This window comes from Oryzias latipes, chromosome 5, assembly GCF_002234675.1.
Source record: "Oryzias latipes chromosome 5, ASM223467v1".
Lineage (NCBI taxonomy): Eukaryota > Metazoa > Chordata > Actinopteri > Beloniformes > Adrianichthyidae > Oryzias > Oryzias latipes.
Window position 1 is genome coordinate 17,222,270 of NC_019863.2, and position 23,472 is coordinate 17,245,741.

The 23,472-nt window shown below is 38.9% G+C and overlaps 3 protein-coding genes across 4 annotated transcripts in view; 1 reads left to right on the forward strand and 2 right to left on the reverse strand.

Annotated features, from left to right (window-relative positions):
• The window catches only part of rhobtb3 (Rho related BTB domain containing 3), a 26,036-nt gene extending 16,613 nt beyond the window's left edge, over positions 1-9,423 (reverse strand). The window contains exons 1-7 of the mRNA XM_011475122.3: positions 8,888-9,423; positions 8,398-8,629; positions 6,828-7,020; positions 4,324-4,481; positions 4,136-4,244; positions 1,367-1,562; positions 1,029-1,225 (exon numbers count right to left, since the gene is read on the reverse strand). Coding sequence (XP_011473424.1) covers positions 1,029-1,225; positions 1,367-1,562; positions 4,136-4,244; positions 4,324-4,481; positions 6,828-7,020; positions 8,398-8,629; positions 8,888-8,889 — 1,087 coding nt within the window. The 5' untranslated portion in view covers positions 8,890-9,423. The remainder of the gene's footprint in view (positions 1-1,028; positions 1,226-1,366; positions 1,563-4,135; positions 4,245-4,323; positions 4,482-6,827; positions 7,021-8,397; positions 8,630-8,887) is intronic.
• Positions 9,424-12,700: 3,277 nt separating this feature from the next.
• On the reverse strand, positions 12,701-16,221 carry rfesd (Rieske Fe-S domain containing). 2 transcript variants are annotated; one of them, XM_011475124.3, is made up of 4 exons: positions 16,090-16,221; positions 14,399-14,569; positions 13,466-13,500; positions 12,701-13,239 (listed from the first exon to the last, which is right to left on the reverse strand). In XM_011475124.3, exons 2-4 carry the CDS (start codon positions 14,553-14,555, stop codon positions 12,934-12,936), a joined length of 498 nt encoding a protein of 165 aa, XP_011473426.1. In that variant the 5' UTR covers positions 14,556-14,569; positions 16,090-16,221; the 3' UTR covers positions 12,701-12,933. The 2 variants fall into 2 exon arrangements, with proteins under 2 accessions (XP_011473426.1, XP_004068916.1); XM_004068868.4 differs by having other exon boundaries at positions 16,071-16,202.
• Positions 16,222-19,547: 3,326 nt separating this feature from the next.
• nudt2 (nudix hydrolase 2) lies at positions 19,548-22,091 on the forward strand. Its single transcript, XM_004068869.4, has 3 exons — positions 19,548-19,627; positions 20,574-20,704; positions 20,790-22,091. Exons 2-3 carry the CDS (start codon positions 20,578-20,580, stop codon positions 21,098-21,100), a joined length of 438 nt encoding a protein of 145 aa, XP_004068917.1. The 5' UTR covers positions 19,548-19,627; positions 20,574-20,577; the 3' UTR covers positions 21,101-22,091.
• The last annotated feature ends 1,381 nt before the right edge of the window (positions 22,092-23,472 follow it).

Sequence of the window (23,472 nt, forward strand, 5' to 3'; positions counted from 1 at the left end):
GCTTAAGTAATTCAGCAGATTCTGGTGTAGAAAGGTTAACCCTTGTGCTATCTTAGATGACCCCCCCCCCTTGCATTGACATGTTCTCCCTATCATGACAAATGTGGATAAAGGTGGAACGTTTTCATGTAATCCATGGACACCAGTGAAGATCAAAAATCATTGAAGAAAAAAGGTTCAGAGCACTGTCTAGTGGGTCTAGATGACCCAACTCCCAATGGTAAAGTGCCTGGAATAGCACAAGGATTATATAATAGTTTGCAGAATGCTAAACAATTACATTCAAAAGGCAAGCTTCTAGAGCCAAATATGGCTCCAAGTACATTTAATCTATTCCATTTCAATTCACGTTAATAGATTGATTCAATTTCATAATGAAATTAAATATCAATGTTAAATAGTTATTTACTTCACTTTTAACTTATATTAAATTTGATGGACTGGTGACCTGTTCAGGGTGTAGCCTAACGTTAGCTTCAGTAACCCAGTGATCTCAGAAGGGATTCAGTGGGTTCAGAAGGATAAATGGATGGATGGATGGATGGATGGATGGATGGATGGATGGATGGATGGATGGATGGATGGATGGATGGATGGATGGATGGATGGATGGATGGATGGATGGATGGATGGATGGATTTTAAATTGACCAAATGTATTTGGTCATCACAAAACACTTTTCCTATAACTTGTAGAGCACAAATAAAACCTTTAGCTTAGGAATTCTTACAGTCAACAAAACTAACAAAAAAAGCAGTTTTTGCCAAAAACACAAACTAGTAAAAGCCTATTAAGGAAATCAATTCATGGATTTTATTTTTTGTAAAGATAAAGATAGATCCTGCAACAGGCTAGCGACCTGTCCAGGATGTCCCCTGCCTTCCCCTACGAGTGGTCGGGATAGGCTCCAGCAGCCCTATTACCCCGAAAGGAACAAAATGGGTTTAGAAGATCTTTGAAAAAAGATAGATTTTTTTTTACATTAATTTATTCATCATAGCCAAATGAGTTTAACTGGTAGGCTTTACCTCTGTAAATGAACATGAGAGTCTCCCACAAGCACATACACAGGAGGGGGTCCTTCACCACGAGTCGCGTAAGGCGTCCGGTCACGTGTCCGTCTGACCGAGGCATGTCATCAATAATGCTCCCATCCCAGGTTGAGAGCAGTGAATGGGAAGCTCCTTCCCTCTCTCGACAAACACAACGGGACTGAGGCCGTTCCCTGACAAACACAAAAACACAATGAACACTCGCACTAATGGCACAGTCTGGTATGATAGCTGATCTTGTGCTGGCTGCCACCTCAGCTAGTGGTTTAGCTTTTTAAGCTGTACGTTCTGCACCAAAAGACCATGTCTCCTACCTGCTTTTGGGCCCCAGGAGCAGCTGTCTAAAGTACGGGCTGACAGCACACAGAACAGCTGCGTGTGCCCAGCCCAATTCTTTTCCAGATTCCCCGGCATAGAAAGCAACGTCGGCAAACTGCACACCACGCTCCAACAACCACTGCATGTCCTGGGAGAAGCTGGACTCCTCCACTCGGATAGGGGGAAGGCGAGCTGCGAGATGGGGAGGAAGAAGCAGCAAGGAGGAATAAGAGTCAAAGGACAGGAAAATTGGAGGAGTCTGTAATGAACAATTAGGGCTAAAATGAGCTCACATGGCTTAGCGAGACATTTTGCCAGAGAAAAATCCAGTGTATTTGGACGAACAAAGTAGTTTTGACAGTAAAAGCGTAGTTGAAGACATGGATAAGAAATAATCCTGCATCATTTTGAAATACTATCTTTAACATGAAACAACTCGTTTTAGTAACGTGCCCTTGCTAATAAAGTTTTAACACATTTAGTAAAATTGGATCTATAATTCAGTGTCAAAAATAGGATGTTGTATATAACATTAAGCTGCAGATCTACTAAGTTGACGTCTACAAGTGACGTTTTACAGAATCTTGGTTAAAAAAAATCAATCACAGCAAAAAACAACAAGGAAAAGCTCCAAAGTTAATCTTTATTAAGGTTAATGTTTAAAGCTGAAACAACTGACAAAGGGAAAAGAAAAAGCCTCACCACCAACAGTGGCAGTGAGTAAACAAAAAAGTCCACCCTCAAAAAAAAAAACCCACAAAAAATAGAAAAAAATCTTCCAGCTTTATAATTTATGAATTCAGAAAGTCAGAATACATAAAAATGTCAAATCTACTGGTTGGAGAAGGAATTCTGCACACTGGGATTCCTTCACAAATTAATGTCCAATTATGCTGCTTTTTCTTGTGCTTTGTACTCTATACTGCATCCCACCTTCTCATGTCTGCCTTTTTACTGCCGCTCTGATTAAGCCATAAAAGTGGTGTCGCTCCTGAGTCAGTGCATGTCATAATTGATTTAAGATCCACCACAAGGTGAGTTAGGTGTTGCTGGACGAGCACCAATAAATTCCTCGGCACTTGCTGCCACTTTTGGCAGAACACTACTGATTACTTAAGATTCAGACACACAGCAGAAAAGGGCTGCGATCAATTTTTAACACTTGTTTTGTGTCACGCTCTGTGTTAAGTATTTTCCGATGCTTTTATTTTGAAAGAAAATAACAGTAAAGGTTGCAGCATGGTAAATCCAGATCAGAATACTGTTGTGAAAATACAATTAAAGGATTCTGGATATTGTTGTTATGGAATTTTTCTTTTCAACAGTAATTTTTTGGTCATTTTAAAATAAAGAATAAAAAATGGGTTGTGGTGAAAGAATGATATGGAGCAGACGAAATCTTGGAACATGGCCTATCCGTCCTGGGAGAGGATCCCTCCGTCATGTGGACTTCCCTGAGGTTTCTTTTTTTTCCTGCAATCAGGGTTTTTTTAGGGAGTTTTTCCTTTCTGAGAAGGAGGGTCTAAGGGCAGGGATGCCCAGTTTAGTTTAGGGTGTTTAGTTTAGCAATTACCCGGTAGCTATTGTATTTTATGACTGATTTTATGTTTTGTGCAATTGGTGAGGACCGTTGAGACAACTGTGTTTTAATATTGGACTATATAAATTGAATTGAACTGAATATGGTCCAAAAACATCCAAATAGAGAGAGTTGGAACATGTCTCTCTCAAAAGCCCCAGCCTGGTTTGATATTTTGAGGATTTGTTACACTTCCTCTCTCTAAACAGCCTTCAGAAACTGTGCATTTTAGCCTCCTTTGATCAGCACGATCACTTATCCCTTCATTATTCATGTTTTTGGAGTTAGCAGGATCTGATTGGTTTGGCCGCAGTTTAAATAAGCCTGCAGTAAATCAGAATCTCTTTGTTTTTTTGCTCTTTTTTTGGTTACTGATTCAAAATCTCAGCATTCATTTAGGAACACTTTCAGCCAAAAAGTTAACAGCATACTTTTTGTTTTTGGAGGTTTAACTTGTGTGGCTTTACAACTCATTGATCTGGAATTCTATCTTTATGAGTTTGGGACTTCTTTCTTTAGGTGTAAAGATCGTATTACTTTGTAATATAACCTCATTGTTTTGGAAGCCAGACTTCTGATAGGCAGTCATCCGTCAAATTTGATGTCACATATTCCATTTTATTCGTTAAATAACACCCTTTAATGTACATTTATCGAAAAATGAAAATTCAAGTCAAAATGAAGTTCAGGATACACCACAAAAAAGGAGAGCTCTTCTATAAAAAATAATTTGATCTTAAAGTAATTTCATTGACGTTAAGTCTTTGGATAAACTAATTGCATCCCACACTAAGATGTCTCAAATCCAGGAAGCCAATTCAGTTGTTCTCCTAAAATAAGCATGTCTCTGCAGAAAAGTAGTGCACTGAACGTTTTTGTGTCTCTTCCTTATTTCTAGTTTGGAACAGAGAATATTGATCTCCCTCTGCTGCTTTGTTGCTCAGCTCTTTTTATGGCTATGCAAGCTCAAGAAGGTACAATCCAGTCAGAATGTTCACCAAGTACAGCAGAAAGATAATAACATAAAGTAAGTGTGTGAATTTAAATGTGACAAAGATTTACCATAAAGATTAGTATTTTTTATTTATTTATTTATTTTTAATCGGCTGTTGGGAGCTTGACAAGACATTAAAACTAGCCTAATAAAGGCATTGTCAGCTGGTAAACGCCACTGATTCCCACTTACCCGGCTGTTCTAGGAAAGGTGGTCGGAGTTCATTCACTTTATTCCCTCTCCTCTTCTCTGGCCTTTCTTTGGCTTTGTGTTTCAGACACTGAATCATGAAGTATTCCAGCTAAGAAGAACACACATTCCGTATAAACACAAGAATATTAACTTCACGTCATTTTTAGTAACTTCAAACCATCACTTACCACACTGCCAAAGTAGCGACCGACAAAGACATGGTTGAGAGAGGGCAACTCCAGGTAGGTCGCCCCCAGGTCCCTGGACAGCTGCAAACCTTCACTGTGAGGTACACTGCTGCTCCAGTCTGATGCACACAATGGACACGTACAGGGAGGGCCTTCATCTAAACAGCAGGACAGAATGCACAGTGGAAGCAGCATCTGAATAGGATGTAATGCCTTTTTAGGAAAGACGAAACTAATTGGATTCTGCCTGTATAACAGACTAAACCTGAGATGGAAGGAAAAGCTTTACTCCTAACTTTACAAATTGACTGTTCTGTGTCTCGTAGATTAAAACATAACTAGGTCACAATCTTTACAACACAAAGATCTAAACTGCTATAACAGTTTGGTCATAATAAAAGCTGATAAAGATGTGAATCAGCACACCGTCTGCTCAAGATTTAACATATCTAAAAAGGATAGCACATCCTATTGCTGAGAATTGAGTGGAAGAACACGTAAACCTTTCTTAACATGCAAAGTAGATGTTCCAACTACAGAGTTTGACACTGAATTATTCACCATGTTCATGTTGAACATAGTGCGCGTCTTTAGGCAATAACTGCAGATGTAGCTTTATGAAGTGTCTGCAATTACAGCACTAAAGGGAGAATTTACCTCCACACACTGCAGGTATTAAATCTCTCTGCTAAACGTCTAGAGTAAAAAATGGCTAAAATCTGCAGCAGTCTGTGCAGGAGGGCCAACTTGTGCAGACTGGCATGTATGCATGGGGACCGCAGCGGCAGAGTTGGGCAGAAAACAAAACGGATTATCTTGATGGAGATGAAAAGACTACAGTACGATTGCACAAAAGAGGAGGAGGGGAAGGGGTTGGAGGCAGTAAGAGCAGGACATCCAGCTAAGTGCTGAGGCATTTGATAAATCATACCGCTAATAACCTAGAGGCATGACACAGAGACGGGACTAGGCTGAGCGTGTGTGTCCAAGAGCGAGGGGGTATGTGTGAGCCTTTGACATACTGTGACTTGAGATATAAGGGGAAGGAGCATGCGTATTTCAGGGTTCATACCCACGCCCTTTTAGGTCCCACTCCAATTCATCTTCTGATCCCTTTCAAAAGTGTCCCAGTGGTCTTTTAATCATACAGTACGACTGCATAAATAGCAAATCAATGTTTAAAAAAACCTGCTGGTTGTAGATTCTACGTCACAACTGCAAGCTTTTTCAAACTTCTTTTTTTTTTCTTCTCCTGATTCACAACAAATTCGAACAAAGAAACATTTTTAAGTTTAATTTTCTTCATATGTGTTCTCCATCATCAGAAAAATGCCACAAGAACATGTTAAAAACACCCAAACCATGATATTCATCAGAATGGGTCTTTAAAGAGAATCTGCCAATGGCCTCCTCATGCTCCCATACTCACTTTAATATTTCTTTTAATGTGGGTGTTTTAGTGCCCTAAGGTGATCTAAAGTCAAATCAAGAAGAAACACTTGAAGCTCAACTGCCATCCTCCGCAGTCATGAGGGGGATAGAAGGAAAATATTCCCCGCAACCACAAAAAAACACAAGCAGACAAACAAATACAGCAGAGACTTGTGCTGGGATCGCTCTGCAGCACAGGGCTCTGACGGGAACTCAAAGAGTGTTGAATAGACATGCTAAAAATACAGCCTGCTATGTTTGATGGGCTTGTTTACCAAATTTGGCTTCAACAGAGGTCACCGTGTCTGCAATAGATTTGCTCGCAGCATCAGAGAAGTACCAGCGTGCGTGTATGTAAACACCTATTGTATCAATAAGCTTCAAGCAAGGCTCCCAAATACTTGACTTGCTTGCAGTAGGGGAAACGTTATGGTGTGTCTTCGAACTGACGCTGCAGATTTTTGCTTGCTTCCAAAATGAACTGGATGTTTTTGCTTCAGGGAAACATGTGAGCTTTAATCATGAGCATTTTCCTCATTACTAGGAGGACCCACCAGAGGACAAAGGGCATAAACAGTCATCTCACTCAACCATTGAGAAGAGCTTGATGTTATCCTAAAACCAAATGCAGCAACTGAAGCAGCAGAAAGCAGATCCCACAATCGCACAGTTTCAAACTCAGAAAGCTGAAAGGTTAAGAAATACTGTTTTATTTTGTATTCATACCATTGACTGTAGAAGAGAACTGGTAAGTGTGATGTCACCCATAGAAAAATGACTTACTTCCAGGTCAAACTAAATGAAGTCAATTCAGTCGCTATTTTTTTTTGCAATACACCATGTTGGAATCAGAAATGGTCAGTCAACGTTTTGAACGTTGGACGTAATATCACATTTATTTATTGAGAGATCTGATTGGCCAGTTTATGACATGAATAACTTGCATTACTGAGAAAATATCAAGAACAAATATGGGTTTTTGGCTCTTTGAAACCAGCAGGTACTTCCATTTTGAAAAGCGAGGGGGGGGGGGGGGGTCACTCAGTCTAGTGAATGCTTCAAACCTTGCTCACCATTCAGCCGTGCCCCAACAGCGACGAGGATGACCGGCACCCCCCAGTGTCTTAGGAGAGGTCGGAGTCTCGGGGCGTAGCCATTTCGGACCTGCTGGAAGGCCAGCTTGTCGGTAACAGAATATTTGATGACCAGTATGTCGGCTTGCTCAAGAACTTTCCGCACACTGGCCCAGTCGCTGTCCAACAAGTCCTGGAAAAGACAAGAATGCGATGAGCAGAGACACAGGAGGAGGGTCATATTAATGTCAGAACTCCAATACACTGGACCATCTGCATACAAAGCTGGAACTATAAATCCTACTTCAGATAACACTAACCCTTCCCCTCCTAAGTCTAAATACCTCTTTGCTGCTAGCTCTTGGGACTTTACCCCCAAGGACTAGCTGTTCCAAACCAACCTGATTCCACTCATTAGGCAGGAAAAAATACAATGAACACTCAACTGAATCCTCAGAGCAAATTGAATTTAAAAAAAAGAAGAGACTGACAGATCTAGAAAACACTTCGGAGCGTGGATCGACAGCCATATAATAGGACGTGTGAATGAAAGATTCATGTGCTATTTAGAGCAAAAGGTCTTTCATCTGGGTTTTTGTGCATTGCATGTTAAAATGCTGTCCTCTAAGGATTGAGACATTTTCATGAAGCCTGCAATCAGCCTGCAGAGGGCCTTGGAATTCTGAAACGCTGCACTGTTGTCCTCTGAGGGGCAAAAGCAGATGAGCAAAAGAAGCAGCCCTCCAGGAATAAAAAGACACACCTTTGTTTTGTTTAACATATATCAACTTCAAAGTCCCACTCCGATCATCTTGTGATCTATCGTAAAAATGTTCCCAGTTGTCTTTTAATTATGATTATGTTGTTTCTAGCCAAAATCAAAAAACCTGTCATTTTCTAGGACATATTTTCTGTAGAGTGGCAGTAGTTCGTTAGAAATTTCAACTGTGGGCGGGACTGTTGGCGCAGAGTAAGTCCGTCCCCTGTCCATCATTCATCTGTCTACAGGCTTTTCTGCTAACATACAGCCCCTCAAAACCCCAACCAAATATTACAGATGCAACAAAAATGGTGAGCAATAATCGAGCTATCCAGCCGCACAGTTCTGAGCCAACTTAGACGAGGAAAACGAATAACGTACATGGATCTAGTTGTATGCATCAGAATGGTGCGGAGCAGAGAGCTTGTGGCCATTGACTGTATAAGAGAACTAGACTAAGCGAGTATGATGTCACCCATAGAAAATACCTTTGGCTCCGGGAAAAATTAATTTTCCTGCATGTTGGAGCCAGAGGATGTACGTAAACAGTGATTAGTCCGAGTAGGTCTGAGTCAACGTCACAACTACAAGCCTTTTGCAACCATTTTTTCCTCTGCTCCTGATTCACAAAAAAATAGAATAAAGAAATACTCAATTTTAATCTTTTTTTATGTCCTCCATCATGAGAAAAATGCTACAAAAACATGTCAAAAAACACCATTTTCATCAGAGTGGGTCTTAACACGACTTTTTTTTTTTACATGTTGGTAAAAAAAAAATAATAGTAATCCATGATCTTTTAACTCTTACCCAACTGGGGCAATCCCTAACCACCACAGTGACATCTCCAAACACACGTGAGGTGTATTCCATAAAAGCCGGGTTGTGCACACTGCCTTCCAGCTCGCATGGTCCCACCAGCGCACCATGACCAAGGTAGCTCCACAGCAAGCCGCCCTGCAGCTGCCCCTGGCCCATGATCTCCTCCCCGGGTCCTACTCCTCCAGGACACTCGCTGCCAAGAGCCACGATGTGGATGGACCTGCGAGGCAGACAGGTTCTGCTCTCAGATCGAGTGGACACACTGAAGCCTATTATTCATGTCTATCACGGAGGCAGTGCATCATTATGTCACTGGGAATAACAGAAGAGGCAGCTTCAAGGCATTTATCACACCTGAGAGGACACTGTTTGTTTTGATTATAAAATCACAGATGATTTAAAAATCATTATAAGGGACAAAATAAAAAAAAACGAATCTTCTTGTTTGTTTATGAGTGGCATCTTCAGAGGAACTTACATCTTGTGGTGACACAGCGGTTTCGTTCCGCTGCTCTACGCTATGGAGCCCGTTTCCTCACGTTTCCACGCCAGTCTGCAGTTTTCCGCAATGAGCCGCTCCGCCGTTAATCCCTTTCATCTGCGCCCGGCCCCCCCGGGAGCCCGGCCGCTGCTTCTGCTGCTGCTGGCGAGCACAGCAGTCACTCGCATTGTCCCGGCTCGTTTTTCATTCATAAAAGCAGAGCTCGAGTCGACACCGTCCCGAACCGACCGCAGAGAGACGCACCGGACAGCCCCCGCTGGACCCACGGCGGAGCAACAGCAGAGTGGGGGGGAACAGCGGCGCCCATGGGCGGCCAATGCGCCAACGGGCAAGCAACTTGTGAGAGGCTGGAAACACGTTTGGCTGACGGCGGCGATAGCTCCGCGGATCCGTGTCCACGCCGCGTGAACGACGTCGGCGGGGGAAACTGTTCCAACTGACAGAGGAAACCGACAAGGGCGCGTGCGCTGCGAGCTGGACTCGCGACTGACTCAGCAACACGCACGCGGGCACACAAACAAGGAGCTCGCGCGCTCTGATAATGGCTGTTTGCTTTCAAGCAAACTATTTTGTCTTTAAATTTTATTTGTTAAGACCCAAAAGTGAATCTTTTTTTTTTAAATCGTCTTTCATATATTCAACCACATTTTTCCCACAACATTTAGGGGAAACAATAAAATAATGGGTATATAAAATCTCCTTTTGTTAAGACTTCAAATAATGGTCGAAAATGCATACACTAATTTTAATTTAAAATACCTTGAAGCTGGAGAAGGTAAAAGCTGTTTTAATTGGGCGGAACAAATATTGACGTTGTAGTTCTAAGTCTATTATGGCATGTCAGCACTTCATCTATGCCCCCTATGTTTACTATGGAGTTAGTTTAGTACCATAGCAGTGTATACGCGGAAAGTCTAAAATAGTGGTTCTCAAATAAGTACTTTTACTCCTGGGTGTGTTGAATACAGGAGTATTAATGGAGTACTTCTGATTTTTTTTTCAAATATAGTATTTAAAAAAGTCTAAGTCAGAAAAACATACCTAAAAAGCCGGGGGCAGGTCATTAAATATTTTTTACTTATTTATTTTATTCTAAATCTTTAGAGTCTCAACCATATTACCATACTTGTTAAACACTGCCACCTGGAGAACTTCGACAATGAACTCATGATTTAAGTAAAATATTTCCCCTCAAACGTGGCTATTTACAGTTAGGTTTAGAATCATTTTTATACAACAAAACAAATCTTTAGTACTTTTCCCTCATTTTTTTTCTAAATGTTTTAGGAGACACCACCAAAATTGGCATTTAGCTTCTGTAAGAGGAAATTGGTGTGGTGCTTTGTTTGTTAAATCCTTTCTTGATTTAAATGTTTTATGTGAGTTTTAAAGCTGCTTGATTATTTTCTCTCTGTAAAACACTTTGTAATGCCTCTTCAAAAGCTGAAATAAAGATGTCTTTGATAGGGACTTGGTTAAAAAAAGTATTTCACACAGGTTACATCATATAAAAAAGTTTGAGAACCACTGGAATAAAAAATGCAGGACTGTTTATCTCTGGAACTGTTAAATAATTCCACCCCCAGAGGCTAACTAACAAACCAAACTTTGATTTTTTTTTTTTCCAGCCGATGTAAACTCCTCCCAAAGCAGTTTTGAAGGTGTTAGATTTTCTAACACACACCTCGTCCTGCAATAACCTTTACTTTGACATCAGACTTGGTGAACTGCAGACCTGTCGGTAGTGGTCGGTCTAGAGACCCCCCCCCCATTAATGTGTCAAACCAAGATATTTTACCTAATCTCATTAGACTAGACGGTCTTAATCAGAAGCCAGAGTTTTGATGTCCACTGAAAGGGGTTAGTAACTGCAAAAATCTATTCAGTCTGTCCTAAAAGGTTTGCTGAAGTGCCTGTTCACACAAAACAAATAGTTTATTAAATAAAAGAGGTAGTTTGTAGCAAAAGTTACCTATAGGTTACTGATTTTAACTTTATTCACTATCTTAAGTCCCATACTCATTTTGAATCTCTGTTGCTAAAAAGGTTCTTTCTTCAGGCCTTTACTATTGATTTTAAAAAAGAAGGACTGAAATCATCAAGATTTTTAGAAGCTCATGCAAAAGCCACTAAACAGGAGACTTTAGTTATTGATTTCTAAATTAAATGGTGTATACTTCTGCAGTGCTTTTCCTTCCTTGAAGGTCCAAAGCGCTTTACAGTCACTGTCCCATTCACCCATTCACACACTGATGGCGGTTCCACTGCCGAACACTGGTGCCAACCTTCCACCAGAGGCAAGGTGGGGTTCAGTGTCTTGCCCAAGGACAGTTTTACACACGGGTGGGCAAGGCAGGAATCGAGCCTGCAATCTACTGATCAGAGGTCGACCGCCCTAATACTGCACCACAGCCGCCCCAAATAAATGTTATTGTCAAGGGGAAGACTTTTACTTTTTCATTATTGGCTTGATAAGAAACAGTTAATTTTCTTCTGGGTTGGGGATAAAGCACCTTAAAAACTAAGGTTTGTGGAAAACAATCTAAAGCTAGCTTTTTCAAAATTAAAGTATTTAGAAGAGTTGGGGTAAATGTGTTAGAATTCTGAGAGAAGGCCTGTTTGTTAGTAAGCCATAACTGTACTGTTTCTGTTTTCTGTTATCATAGAACAAGAATACCCTGTTCAATTAGAGCGTTTTATTTTATATTTTAGAATGCATTTCAAGCAATCTAACTGTTATAACTGAAAAACTCTAAATTCATTCTACTTATATGCCCTTGCTCTCTCCACACTACCCCATCCTGGCGGTTTCCTTACCCAGACTGCTCTTTATCTTGACAAACAGCCCCCTCTTGACCCATTACAAATGACCACCTGAAGATAAGGCCCCTGCCTTGTGTCAAAGACTCCTAATCTGACATCATAATCACATTTTAATTTTTAATGCTCAGCCTGGAAATTCTGCACATTTTTTGCCCCCTAGTCAGCTCTAACCTCCAATGTTTCTTGTTTGTATTTTAAGAATCACCTCAGCCGAAGCCTTCAGACAGCACTGGGAGTCAGTTCCAAACCCAGCAAAAAGCAGCACAATCATTAATGCACACAAGAACATTACATCCCATAGCCTCTATATCATAACCTGTGGCGTTTGCAGATCAGGGGCCCCACTGCTGTTTTAGGCTAAATGGGAGAAAATCTCCTAAAGCTCTTCCAGTGTTATAAACCGACTTGTGAGGTTTTGAGATGAGCAGGTTCTTCTGCCATAGAGTAAATTGTGTGTTAAATTTAAATCTGAGTAGAATTTTTATACTCATTTGAAAAATGAACTCTGGGATTTATGTCAGATAAAGGAATGTAATAGCAAATTTCATTATTGTTTTGATTTTATCCATTTCAGATCAACTTTTTCATTCATCTTCTTCCGTTTTGTGCCTTTCGGGGTCACGGGGCTGCCGGAGCCTATCCCGGTTACTTGTAGGTGAAGGTAGGGGACATCCTGGACAGGTCGCCAGTCTGTTGCAGTCAGATAAACTTAAAACCCAAATTTAGCATGTTTTAGAAGTCAATGCAGCCAGTTGTTATGTGAGAGGATTAGGCAGAGGACAAAGTCACTTTCGTTGCATTACAGCTTAATTTTTCACATAAACGATTTTTTACCTCAGCACCTTATTGATCAGTGTAAAGCCTTTTATCATATTGATTCATTTGCTGTATAAATAATGCATTAAAGCGAGGGCAAAGGCCCACACCACCATATTGTGGTCCCTTGTTAAGGAAAAAGAATCAAAATCCATCCACAGAGATGTTTATTTAGAGAAGCACATGATAGTTTGTCAAATTACAATAAAATTGCTAAAGTTGAGCAAACTTCACAACAGGAGCAGCCTTAGTTTATAAAGTCAAAATGTCTCTGAGCTCGTTACAAAGAAAATCCAGGTTAAGGCCATGCCTGACTTCTTGTCATTTAACAGTTAGTCATTTTCTGGAGACGTGAGTCGACCAAATGTAATGAGATGCAGTCTTCAGTCGTCATCTTCTTTAATAGGATTTTTCCTCTCCGCCGCTTCAGCTTTAGCTCTTTCCACCTTGCCCTTTTCTCCTTGATAGTAGTCTGACTCAATCCAACCCGGGCTCACGGACAGCTTGACAAAGACATTCCCATCGCTCTCTGTAACCACATGGATCCGCTGTTTCACTCCCTTGGAGAACCATCTGGTCACTGAAGGGTTTTCCCTGGGGTCCTTGCCCTTGTACAAGCACTCCCCCTCGGCCAAAGTGATCTTGTACTTGTGTTTTGGACAAATTATGCACATCTTGCCATTAATTTCCTGTGAATTGTGTCCATATGTGCGGGAAGACAGTGTGTAAGAGAATGTTAATGTTATGTAAATATAGTAGCAGCTTTATCGGTATTCCTTTGTGCCTCGGCCATGCTTTGCCTTAAGCTTTAACTTGTAAAAATTCTGTTTAAAAAAACATAGCAATTGCTTCTGAATAATCTCAATAACATTCTAGTTCTTTTTTTAGATCACATCTCTTAAATGAAAACTTCACCTCAATGTCTCCGTTCTGTAGCATCCCTCCAGCATCTGCGAGAAAGAAAAAGATTTACAACAAAAACAGTTTGAACCAAACTGAACCACTTTACCCCGATATAGTGGACTCTGTACCACAGAATAAAAAAAAAAATACCACAGAAAACTGAGAGCCTTGTCTCATTTCTTTGTGTTGCAGTATAGAAACAATAATTTTGTTAATGTATACAAAAGCTGGCCCTAGTAATTCTTTTTGTTTTTCTAATGAAATGCATCTTTGTTTTGACTTAATGCCAATAATTTTTTTTCAGCAACAATTGCTTGGACTTGTCTTCAGTGTGCAGCTATAAAAAAAACCCTTTAGTCAGTTTTTTTATAATGACTTCATTTATCATCTAGTTTTCTAAATCCTGACATCATTTAATTGACGTACTTTAGGTGAAAACCAAATTTAGACAAAACTTCCCTCCAGACGTTTGCTTTGCATTTTTGTCATTTAATGTTTGTCGCAGTGACACACAGTCTGAAGAATGCATCAAGGTCTGAGGTAAAGTGTCTTGGTCAAGGACACGTCGACTGTTGAACCTTTTAAAAGGCAGCCCACCTACACTGTGCACCTCCCCATGACATTTAATCATCATGTGCTGCAGATCTCTAGAATTAAAGCCAACCTGCTAGGAAAAACTAACTTAATCAATTAAAAGTAGCCCTTGTTGGGTATTTTTCTCTTTTTTTGATTTGGTGTGTTACATTTTTTATTGGTTTATTTGGGCTTTCTATCCCCTATAAACTAAATGTTTCTAAACCTCTAAATAAACCAAATGTTGTATAATTAAGTAATTTTACACACCCAAATAAATCCATGGCAGATAAACAATTTACTTTAATCAATTCAGCCTGTAAATTTAGGCAGGAGTTACATATTTATAAAAAAAAAAAGTGCTTTACTTACGATGGCAGTAGGAGTCAATAGCGTGGAAGACACCTTCATGGTGGATAATCAGAACGTCTCGACCATCCAGTGTTCTGAAGGAACGCTTTGCTTGTATGAGGTCATCCTTTTTGCCCACAAAATGAAGACCCGGAGCAGTCTGGTCCTTCCGCTCCATAACTTTGTAAAAATCTGTTAAGAGCAGACAGGATACACATCTGTATTTCATAAAATAAACACTTTCATGACATTTGGTGGGAAGCTGTGACCAGACAGATGTCAGGGTGAGAACTTTCATGAAAGCTGATTCCAACAGGTCAACAGCATGTTGTGGTTTAGAGCAGTGTTTTTCAACCTTTTCTGAGCCACAGCACACTTTAACATTAAAAAAAATCCCGCGGCACACCAGCATCAAAAAAAAAAAAGGAGAAACTCATAGTCTGTATTGATCTACAGCCCCTCCACAATCTCACATGCATTTTTGAGATAATTGTTGCAGAAAAAGCTGGAAACTGCAGCTGTTTTTTTTCTAAAAGATGCAATAAAAGTTAAGTTAGAAGATTTTTTTTTCTAAAAGATGCAATAAAAGTTAAGTTAGAAGATTTAAAAACACTTTGATGTGTGTTCGTTGGTTTCAAGACCATGAACAACAGATCTCCTTGTGCGCTGTCACTCTCACAACCCAATGCATCTTGGGAGATGTAGTGCATAAAACGGCTGAAGATCGCTTTTCGGAGCTTCAATGTTTTGTTCACTTGTTCCACGGTCTGACCAGATTCTGTGGAAAGCTACACCGCTAAAGACGAGCTTTAGTTGGTATTTTTGTTAGAACTGAGCGACTTTACGAGCTAAATCGGGACAGGCCCCCCAAGAATGATTGGTGGAGACAGTTAAAGGGACGGGACTTTTCCAAAATACTGCCAAAGCTGCAGCTAAATCGCGGTATGTCATTCTTATCAAAATGTATTTAATAAAATAAAATAAACGCAAAGAAAAAGTATTTTACGATCTTTCATATTCCTAACTACTCAGTGTTTTATCAGGGCCTGTTTGGATGAACAGAGAGCTGAAATCCTGGAGATGGGAAATGTTTTTAGATCAGTTAATGAGGGCAATTTCCCACGGCACACTTGACCATCTCCCAAGGCACACTAGTGTGCCGCGGCACACTGGTTGAAAAACACTGGTTTAGAGCTTAAACAGTCTCAGATCTCAGTTCAGATTCATGTTAAAATAATCATTACATCCGTTATACTTTTGCAATTTAAAGCATTAATCCATGGTCAGAGTCATTCAGTATCATATTTATCATCATGAAGTATTATAGCGGTCATAAATTACAATTTTTGGTGGTTTCAATGTGGTTTCAATATTTTATAAAAACAAAGAGTCGCATGTGAAATAAAGTAAATAACAATGATGTTGTAGTCACCAAGGTATGCCATGCTCGCTGAACCATTAAGAAAATGTGATTTATGTAAAGCGCAAAGAAAAAAATTAAGTGCAGACTGACTAAGCACAGTTGTGGCAGCAAATGTCTTCCAGCCTGTGGCTAAAAGAGCTCAGAAACAGTGGAACGATTACGCAACAGTCAAAGAAAAACACACTTACTGTAGTCTAAACCCTTCTGTCAGTTTTTATTTGTCTCGTAGTTTTCAACTTTTGTTTTTTTAAAATGATAAAACCTAGTTACCTTTGGTTTTGGACGTTACCTTGACACTTCAGCAGCTGTGTTGTCTCCGTCAAACTCAACAAGAATTCAGCTGCCAGCTCAAGGCTTCAGGGAGAGGAGGGCCCATCTTTTATCTTCATCACACACAAGCTGTCTTCCGTTGCCCAGCCTACTCCTGGGTATGTCTCTTATCAGTCTCCACTCCAGACACAAGCCATTTCTGAGATGAAATCTAAATTATCTTCAGTTCTTACGGTTTCAAAAGCTTCTTAATTGTAGATATATTTTTTTAGTGACCCCTTTTGTTTCAGAAGTAGTGAAGTAATGTTTTCCACAGTTACATCTGAGTATTTATTAAAGGTAACACCTCCATTCATGAGACAGCATTTTCATTTTTTAGCCGTCTACTTGCCTGTAAGGCAACAAGGGTTAAATTTTAAATCTTGTTTGAGAAAATTAATGTCACTTTATCAGAACAAAGCACATTAAGCCTTTTTAACTTAATGTTAATCCTTTATTCGATGTGTTATTTTTGGGCGTTAACATTTACAAATCAGTAACTGATCTGTTGATGTAACCGTGTTACTATGCAACTTCTAATCCTCTGACACCATATGTTACCATTTTTTTCATGACCTGTAAGCATCAAAATGACTTAAATGAAGGGTTAAGGTGTTTCAATCTCTGTGTAATTACTTAATATTAGCATTAGCAAACTGTCCAGGATGAACCTTGTCTTTGCCCAGCAGTTGCAGGAATGTTCCAGTGACCCCATGACCCTAAGGAGGATTAAAGCAGGTTTAGAAAATGGATGGATGGATTGATGGATTCTATACCATATGCAAAGAAACACGTAAACATTTCAATTTTAAAAAATGACCCCAAAAATTTAAATGTACAGAATGCTTCAATATTTTCTCAGATGTACCTGTAAACTTCACCATCAACATTTCTAAATTAAGCAGCAAAAGCAAATTGATTAATTCTGACAAAACAAGTGAATGTTTCACTAAATGAGGCCATCATCTTTTATAAGATAATCAATCTCATCAATTTAACAGTTCTAAAAAAACATGTTGTGTGTTTATGTGACAAAATTTAAAACTGAACTCTACAGAGAAGGACATCAGTCTAAAGAAACATCCTGAACCAGGTGAAGATCACCTCTCTCTGAACTGACAGTAGGGTGTACTCATTTAAAGTGGTCTAATGGGAAGGGATTTTTTCGTCTAGCAAGCTGTTTTTGCACATTATTGTAGCCATATGTTAATTAAAACTACCTTCACATTATCACTATTTATTATGATAAATAGTGGTAATGTCTTGTGATAATATCTGCCATATGGGAAATAATCTGGCCTTGAAGGTTTTTCTTTAGGATAGTGATCCCTGCTGAACATTACTGAAAAAGGCCTTGTTTCCCTTTTGCTAAAAGCAAAGTGTACTGTTTTTAGAAAGAGTTTTTTTTTAAATAAAATAAAATAAAATAGTACAGTGTTTCATCATTCTGCAGAGATCATCTGTGTAGATTGGTGGTGGTGTTGAATGACACAATGCTCCATGTTGACAACAAAGTCAATTTTCTCCCTCCAGTGAGCAATAACCTTGTGATGATGTCTGAAACAAGCGCTCATGAATTCCTCTACTTCTTAATTAGGACTGTTTATTCTTACGTTCCATCCTCTTTTTTTCTTTCGGTCCAGTTGTGGTATTCACTTTTACAGTGTTGACACTCTTAGACCAGACATTAATCACAACATAAGGATTTTCAACATTGGTTGATATATTTATTTTCAGGTTGAAGGGTGCAATTCCAGAGATATTCACCCTAATGTTGTTGCTTCCTCTTTGCTGGTGGTAGCTCCACCGATGGGGTAAACATGAAAATTCCCTACATTTTCTACTTTGGGGTTCAACTTTGATTTTTGTGAGAGGGACTATGTGTTTTCTAATGCATACCAACCTTCCAGTAATCTTTTGGGATGGTGAGGAGGAGGAGGGTGTAGGACACAAATCTTAGAGCTGTTTTCTAAACTTGAATCAGCATGTTTTATTTCATGCTGATTAATAGTTTGCGTGATTGATTGAATAAAATATTTCACGCTAGTTGGTTTGAAGGCATAAGTATGCATGTGTGAACACTATCTGTATTGTGTACATGTTGACATGTGGACATTTATGCAGCTAACAGGTGTGTTTATAACATTTGAGTGTGTGTGTGGACAGGCCCCGTCCTTTGAGATTTGTATTACATCTCAACCTTACCGTAATGATAAACATCCAGTAGCTAGTTGATTTATGCTGCTTCATGGTTTTATCCCCCCCCTCCTATGATCACCCTCCTACCCCCCCCCCCCCCCCCCCCCAACATCCCTCTCTCTTCTTCCTTTCTTTCTTTTTCCATCCGGTCCAACACAAAAGATTTTCAAATATGATTAAAAATTAATAAAGTTTGGCCTCGATTACAAAAGGGGTTTATTCAGACATACCTCTGGTTTGTCTGAAGATTAATAACCCCTGTTGTTCCTGTTGTTAAAGAAAAATACGTCCAACACAAGAGGCCTTCAGCTCTCATCTGTCTGCCCAGCTGTTGGACAGGACAAGTTAAAAAAAAAAAAAAAGAAAGAAACAAATGTTTTTTTTTTCTTATCAGGATCAAGTAGTATTTGGAAAAACTATTTACCTTTTGAATTTTGGAGGAGGGGCTTAGTTTCTTGAGCATCCTTTGCACGGTCAGCTTTCAGCGACCTTTTAGGACAGTGGCACAGAGGATCCAGCATAAGATGCTTTGAGTGGTTCTCCAGATTTGTCATTTGTCAACTACTAGCTCCTTTCAAATTCCTCAGGGAGTTCTTTATTTTGATGTCATTATTGGCATTTTAAATGAAGCCTTGTTTTATTAGGGCAAAAAAATGAAAGTCAAATCTTTAAAGAGGTTTCTGCAAGTGCCTCTGCCATTTCTTCACCTTTCCATTACATCTTAATGGCATCTATTATCACTTTTGTTCTTTCTGATAAAATATCATACAGTTATTTATTAGATATTCATTTTAATATGATGCTCAAAAAATTGTACAGTTAACCACTTGTAAAATATGTAGTGTTGTGCTCATGAATTCTTCTGTCTTAGCTAGTAAGGTGTGTATTTCAGCGTAAATTTGTTTCATTTATTTTTTATTATTATCGTCTTATTTCCTTTTTACAGTTTATTAACAGTTAGGATCTATGTACACTGAATAATTATAATGTCACAATGACTGCAATGTAAAGCATATTTTGTTAACAGGGCATTGATAGTTTTTTCTCACGGCTTCAACAAAGTTTCTATGTTATGTTTTTATTTCGCAGAAATTGTATTTTCAATAAAAAAATTAAGAGAAAAACAAAAACAAATTAAACAAAAAAGTATTTTAAAAAAGCAATGCTAGTGCTCATAGGTCCAAGTTTTGTTTCCATTCCATTGCGATATCTAGGTGTACAACGAAGTGGAACTAATAAAGAGGGTCTGTGTGCACACTCGGAAAGAAAATTCCGGAGAACGGCATCGAGCTGCAGAGTTTTTACTCAGAAAGTCACGGGTAAATTCCTTTTTCTTTTCTTTTTTTTTTAAGAAGTATTTAGATCAAATTATGCTGACTGAAAGTGAGTTCAAATTGAAACCCGCTACGATCAGATAAAAGCAAAAGAAAACCAAACACGATCACATCAATGTAGAAACGTGCTAAAAATAGCAATCACAACATTGTCGCTGCCACTGTCTGCAGCCTTTCAAGTTATGTTTTGACCACGATTCATTTAAATACACGAGCTTAATTTTTTTTAAATAAAATGGCATAATATTAGAAATTATATCGTAAATAATTCGATTAAAGTGGAACATTATAACGAGACTTCAAGTTTTAAGTAGGTTAACCGGAAATCCTGGTTATTCGTTAGGTCTTAATTCCACTGTTTACTAAAGTCCATAAAGAAACTCATTCAAGTAGAGTTAATCCATATAAATTCCGCCTACTTTGTAAAAATGTATGATTTACCAGACACGTTGAACATGGCAAAAAATAATAATGTAATAAATTTGCTCCCTTAAATTAAACATTTTTGGCCACGAATGGGTATTTTGTGCACACAAAAACAGGCATTAAGCCTCAGTTTAGTATTTTTTCGTTAACAAAATGCTCATTTGTGTTCACAAAATGCTAATGTCAGACAAATTATAGAATTTAAGGGACTTTTTAAAATGTCATATCCAGGGCTTCAGTCACGCTGTGATGTTTAAAGGACGCTATCTTCTCTAGGCATTTCGGGAGCTTGTTGGTAGAGAGGATTGTCCTGCCTCTTCATAAGGCACATCGGGTTCTACATGAGTTCTTTAGGTCTTCCAGCATTGCTTGATTAAAAAAATCCATGCATTTCTTCTGCTTTTACAGTTTTCTAAACGTTATTCTTCAATTAACTCTTAAGATAAGAGCTGTTTACTCTTACAGGCGAATAATATTACATAAAAAATGTCTAAACCTTCAACAGGAAGATGGCCCTACGAGCTTGTGGTTTTATAGTGTTTCGCCGCCTTCTTGGCTCCAAGCCTTCACCCAGCAACATTGAGTACCTCCTCTTGCAGACCTCCTATGGAGAACATCACTGGACTCCACCTAAAGGTTCATGCATCATTATTTTTTGATTGAATAAGGAGCTTTCGATTTTTGTTTTTTTGTAATCAGGGTCTGTTGCTTTCATTGTAAGGTCACGTGGATCCAGGCGAGGACGACCTCACCACAGCACTGAGAGAGACCAAAGAAGAAGCAGGGCTTGGGGCGGAGCAGCTCCAGGTGATAAATGGGTTTGTTCAGGAGCTGCGCTATGAGGTTCGAGGCAGACCAAAAGAGGTGCTGTACTGGCTGGCTGAACTAAAGGATCCGGTAACTGCAGTGACCTTGTCTGATGAGCACCAAGACTACCGCTGGGCCCCTCTGGAGGAAGCCTGTGCACTGGCAGGGTACAAAGATCTCCAGGACACGCTGAGAGCTGCACACAGACACTTAGAGGCTCAATAGAACAAGCAATGGAGTTTAGACAGAGAAGACAAAGTTGTAGATCTGACTTTATGCTTTTACTGTCATTTTAATATACTTGATTTTTTGAAGTTATGTAAAAGAGGTGTTCACTGGGTGCAGTAAAAAAATACATATTTACCAAATCTAAGGAACATCTTTCAGTAATTTTTTACCACGAGGAAACAAAATATTGTTATTAAAACACAGCAGTTGTGTGTTTGCCTCCATCTTGTTCCATTTTTTCACTATTTGTATAAATAATCATAAAAGGAAACTGAGAACAGTGGAGAGAAAGAATTGTAATCAATGCATGTTGCCACTAGGTGGCGGCAGATATGAGATAATAGAGCTGTTGGAAACATCAGGCTTGGCTGGTACTGTAGCCACATGGAGAGGGCCCAGCTTCGGATCCTTTGTGTGTTGAGTTTGCATGTTCTCCCTGTGCATGTGTGAGTTTTCTCTGAGCAGTCCAAAAACGTGCTTCATGGGCTTAAAAGTAACCAAAGTGGACAGGCTCCAGCGGACTTAATGACCATGCAGATGGATGGAAACATCCAGCTGCATGGTCATGAACCAAAAGCTATTCTTTTTTTATTTAGCTTTGAAGGTGGTGAGGTTTATATAACTTATTTTTAATTCATATATAATTAGTTCTACTATGATCTAAACATCTTTGAACAATTCAAAAAAAGTCCTGTGGCAACTCTGTTTTAAGATTCTTTTTTTCATGTGTGCCCAAAAGTGACCTATAGCCCATTTATCAGCATATGCACAAAGAAGTACATGTCCGGTCAGGCTAAATCAAAAATACTATCTACAGTTTAAAGGAATAAACATTGAAATATGTTGAATACAGCCAGCTGTAGTGAAGTAAAAGCCCTTGTTTTTCATTATTGATATCCCCAAATAAAAGTACAAAATATGGTGTGGAAAAAACTACCTTGGTAAGTACAGTGTCTACAATCAAATAAATTCAATGTGTTACTACCCACCTCTGCATCCATGGCTTTACTTTTTTGTAAAAAATACATTTCACCGTTTTGTTTTTTTTAATAAAACCCTATTTTTCAGACACTAACACACTTCTTTAAGGTGGTACGCTGTGGCTCTCGACAGTCAACAAACTTTCAGCCTGCTTCAACAACATACTGTTTTATTTTGAAATGTTTTTCCAACTTAAACACAAACTTTCCATTTGCATACCACTCCTGTTGCCTTTGATGACAGAGGTTCAGTAAAGCCTTTCTGTAAACACTTTTTATCCAGCCAAGAAAGAAAATCTATGGGTGACATTTGCCAAAAACACAAAGTGAAGAACGTCAAAAAAAAAAATCAATAAAACATGAAGCCAACAAGAATGACAACTGTTTGTGGGCACACTGTATTGGCACTGAACCGGCCAGTCTCAGCATTAGACCAAGAAAAGGCTTCAGGGGGACCTCATAGTGTCAACCCACACCCCAAAAAACAAAGAAAATACACACACACATGCTGCCAGACAATGATTCCATAATTCAACTTGATTCATTCACTTTTCCATGTAACAGTGTGTAAGTAATGATATTCTAACTTCTCAGACTGTGGGTCGTCATGGTGAAGCTTTTCCACATCTAGCTGTTTGTATGAATATTAGGTGGAGGAAAAAAGAAAAATCAAGACATGAATTTCATTGAAAAAGTAATGGATTTCATGGCTACTGGATGTGAAACTAAATTAGCACTATTGCTTTAGTTTGAAGAATCATTTAGGCCTTAAATTTAACCAAAAACAAAAGAGTGTTGAAAGAGAAACATCTGTTCAAAATTGATTAGGCAGAATCAAACTCATTTTTACTTTGAAAATTCACTATCAGTTAATCAAATCCATGAATTGTTTCTTTTTATTCAAAGTCGTCTCGTGTGTATTTTTTTCAGGTAAAAAAAAAAATACATGGTTGGCTTTTATTGTACAACTCCTGATATTACTATCTAAAGTTTAAAACTTTATCTAGTTTAAACCACTTGTTATGTTAATAGATTTTTTTTTAACCAAACAAAACTGGTTTTGGACAGAAAAAATAAAACTAAATCAAATTCTGTTAATTTAGCATTTTGGTTGCAACACCCAAACCTTCTTTTGTCAATGGTTTAGTCAGAACACTAAAACAGAATGCTGCACACAACACACAAATGATCTTCATCTGGATGAAGGTCGTGTGCTGGACTTTAAATATGTAGTTGTAGAGTAAGATAAGCTAATTCTCTTTAAGAGTTCTGGTATCTCGCCTGTCCGTCCTGGGGGAGGATCTCTCCTTCATGTGGACACCCCTAAGGTTTCTTCGTTTTTTCCGGATTCCGTTTTTTTTTTAGGAGTTTTTCCTTACCGCGAAGGGG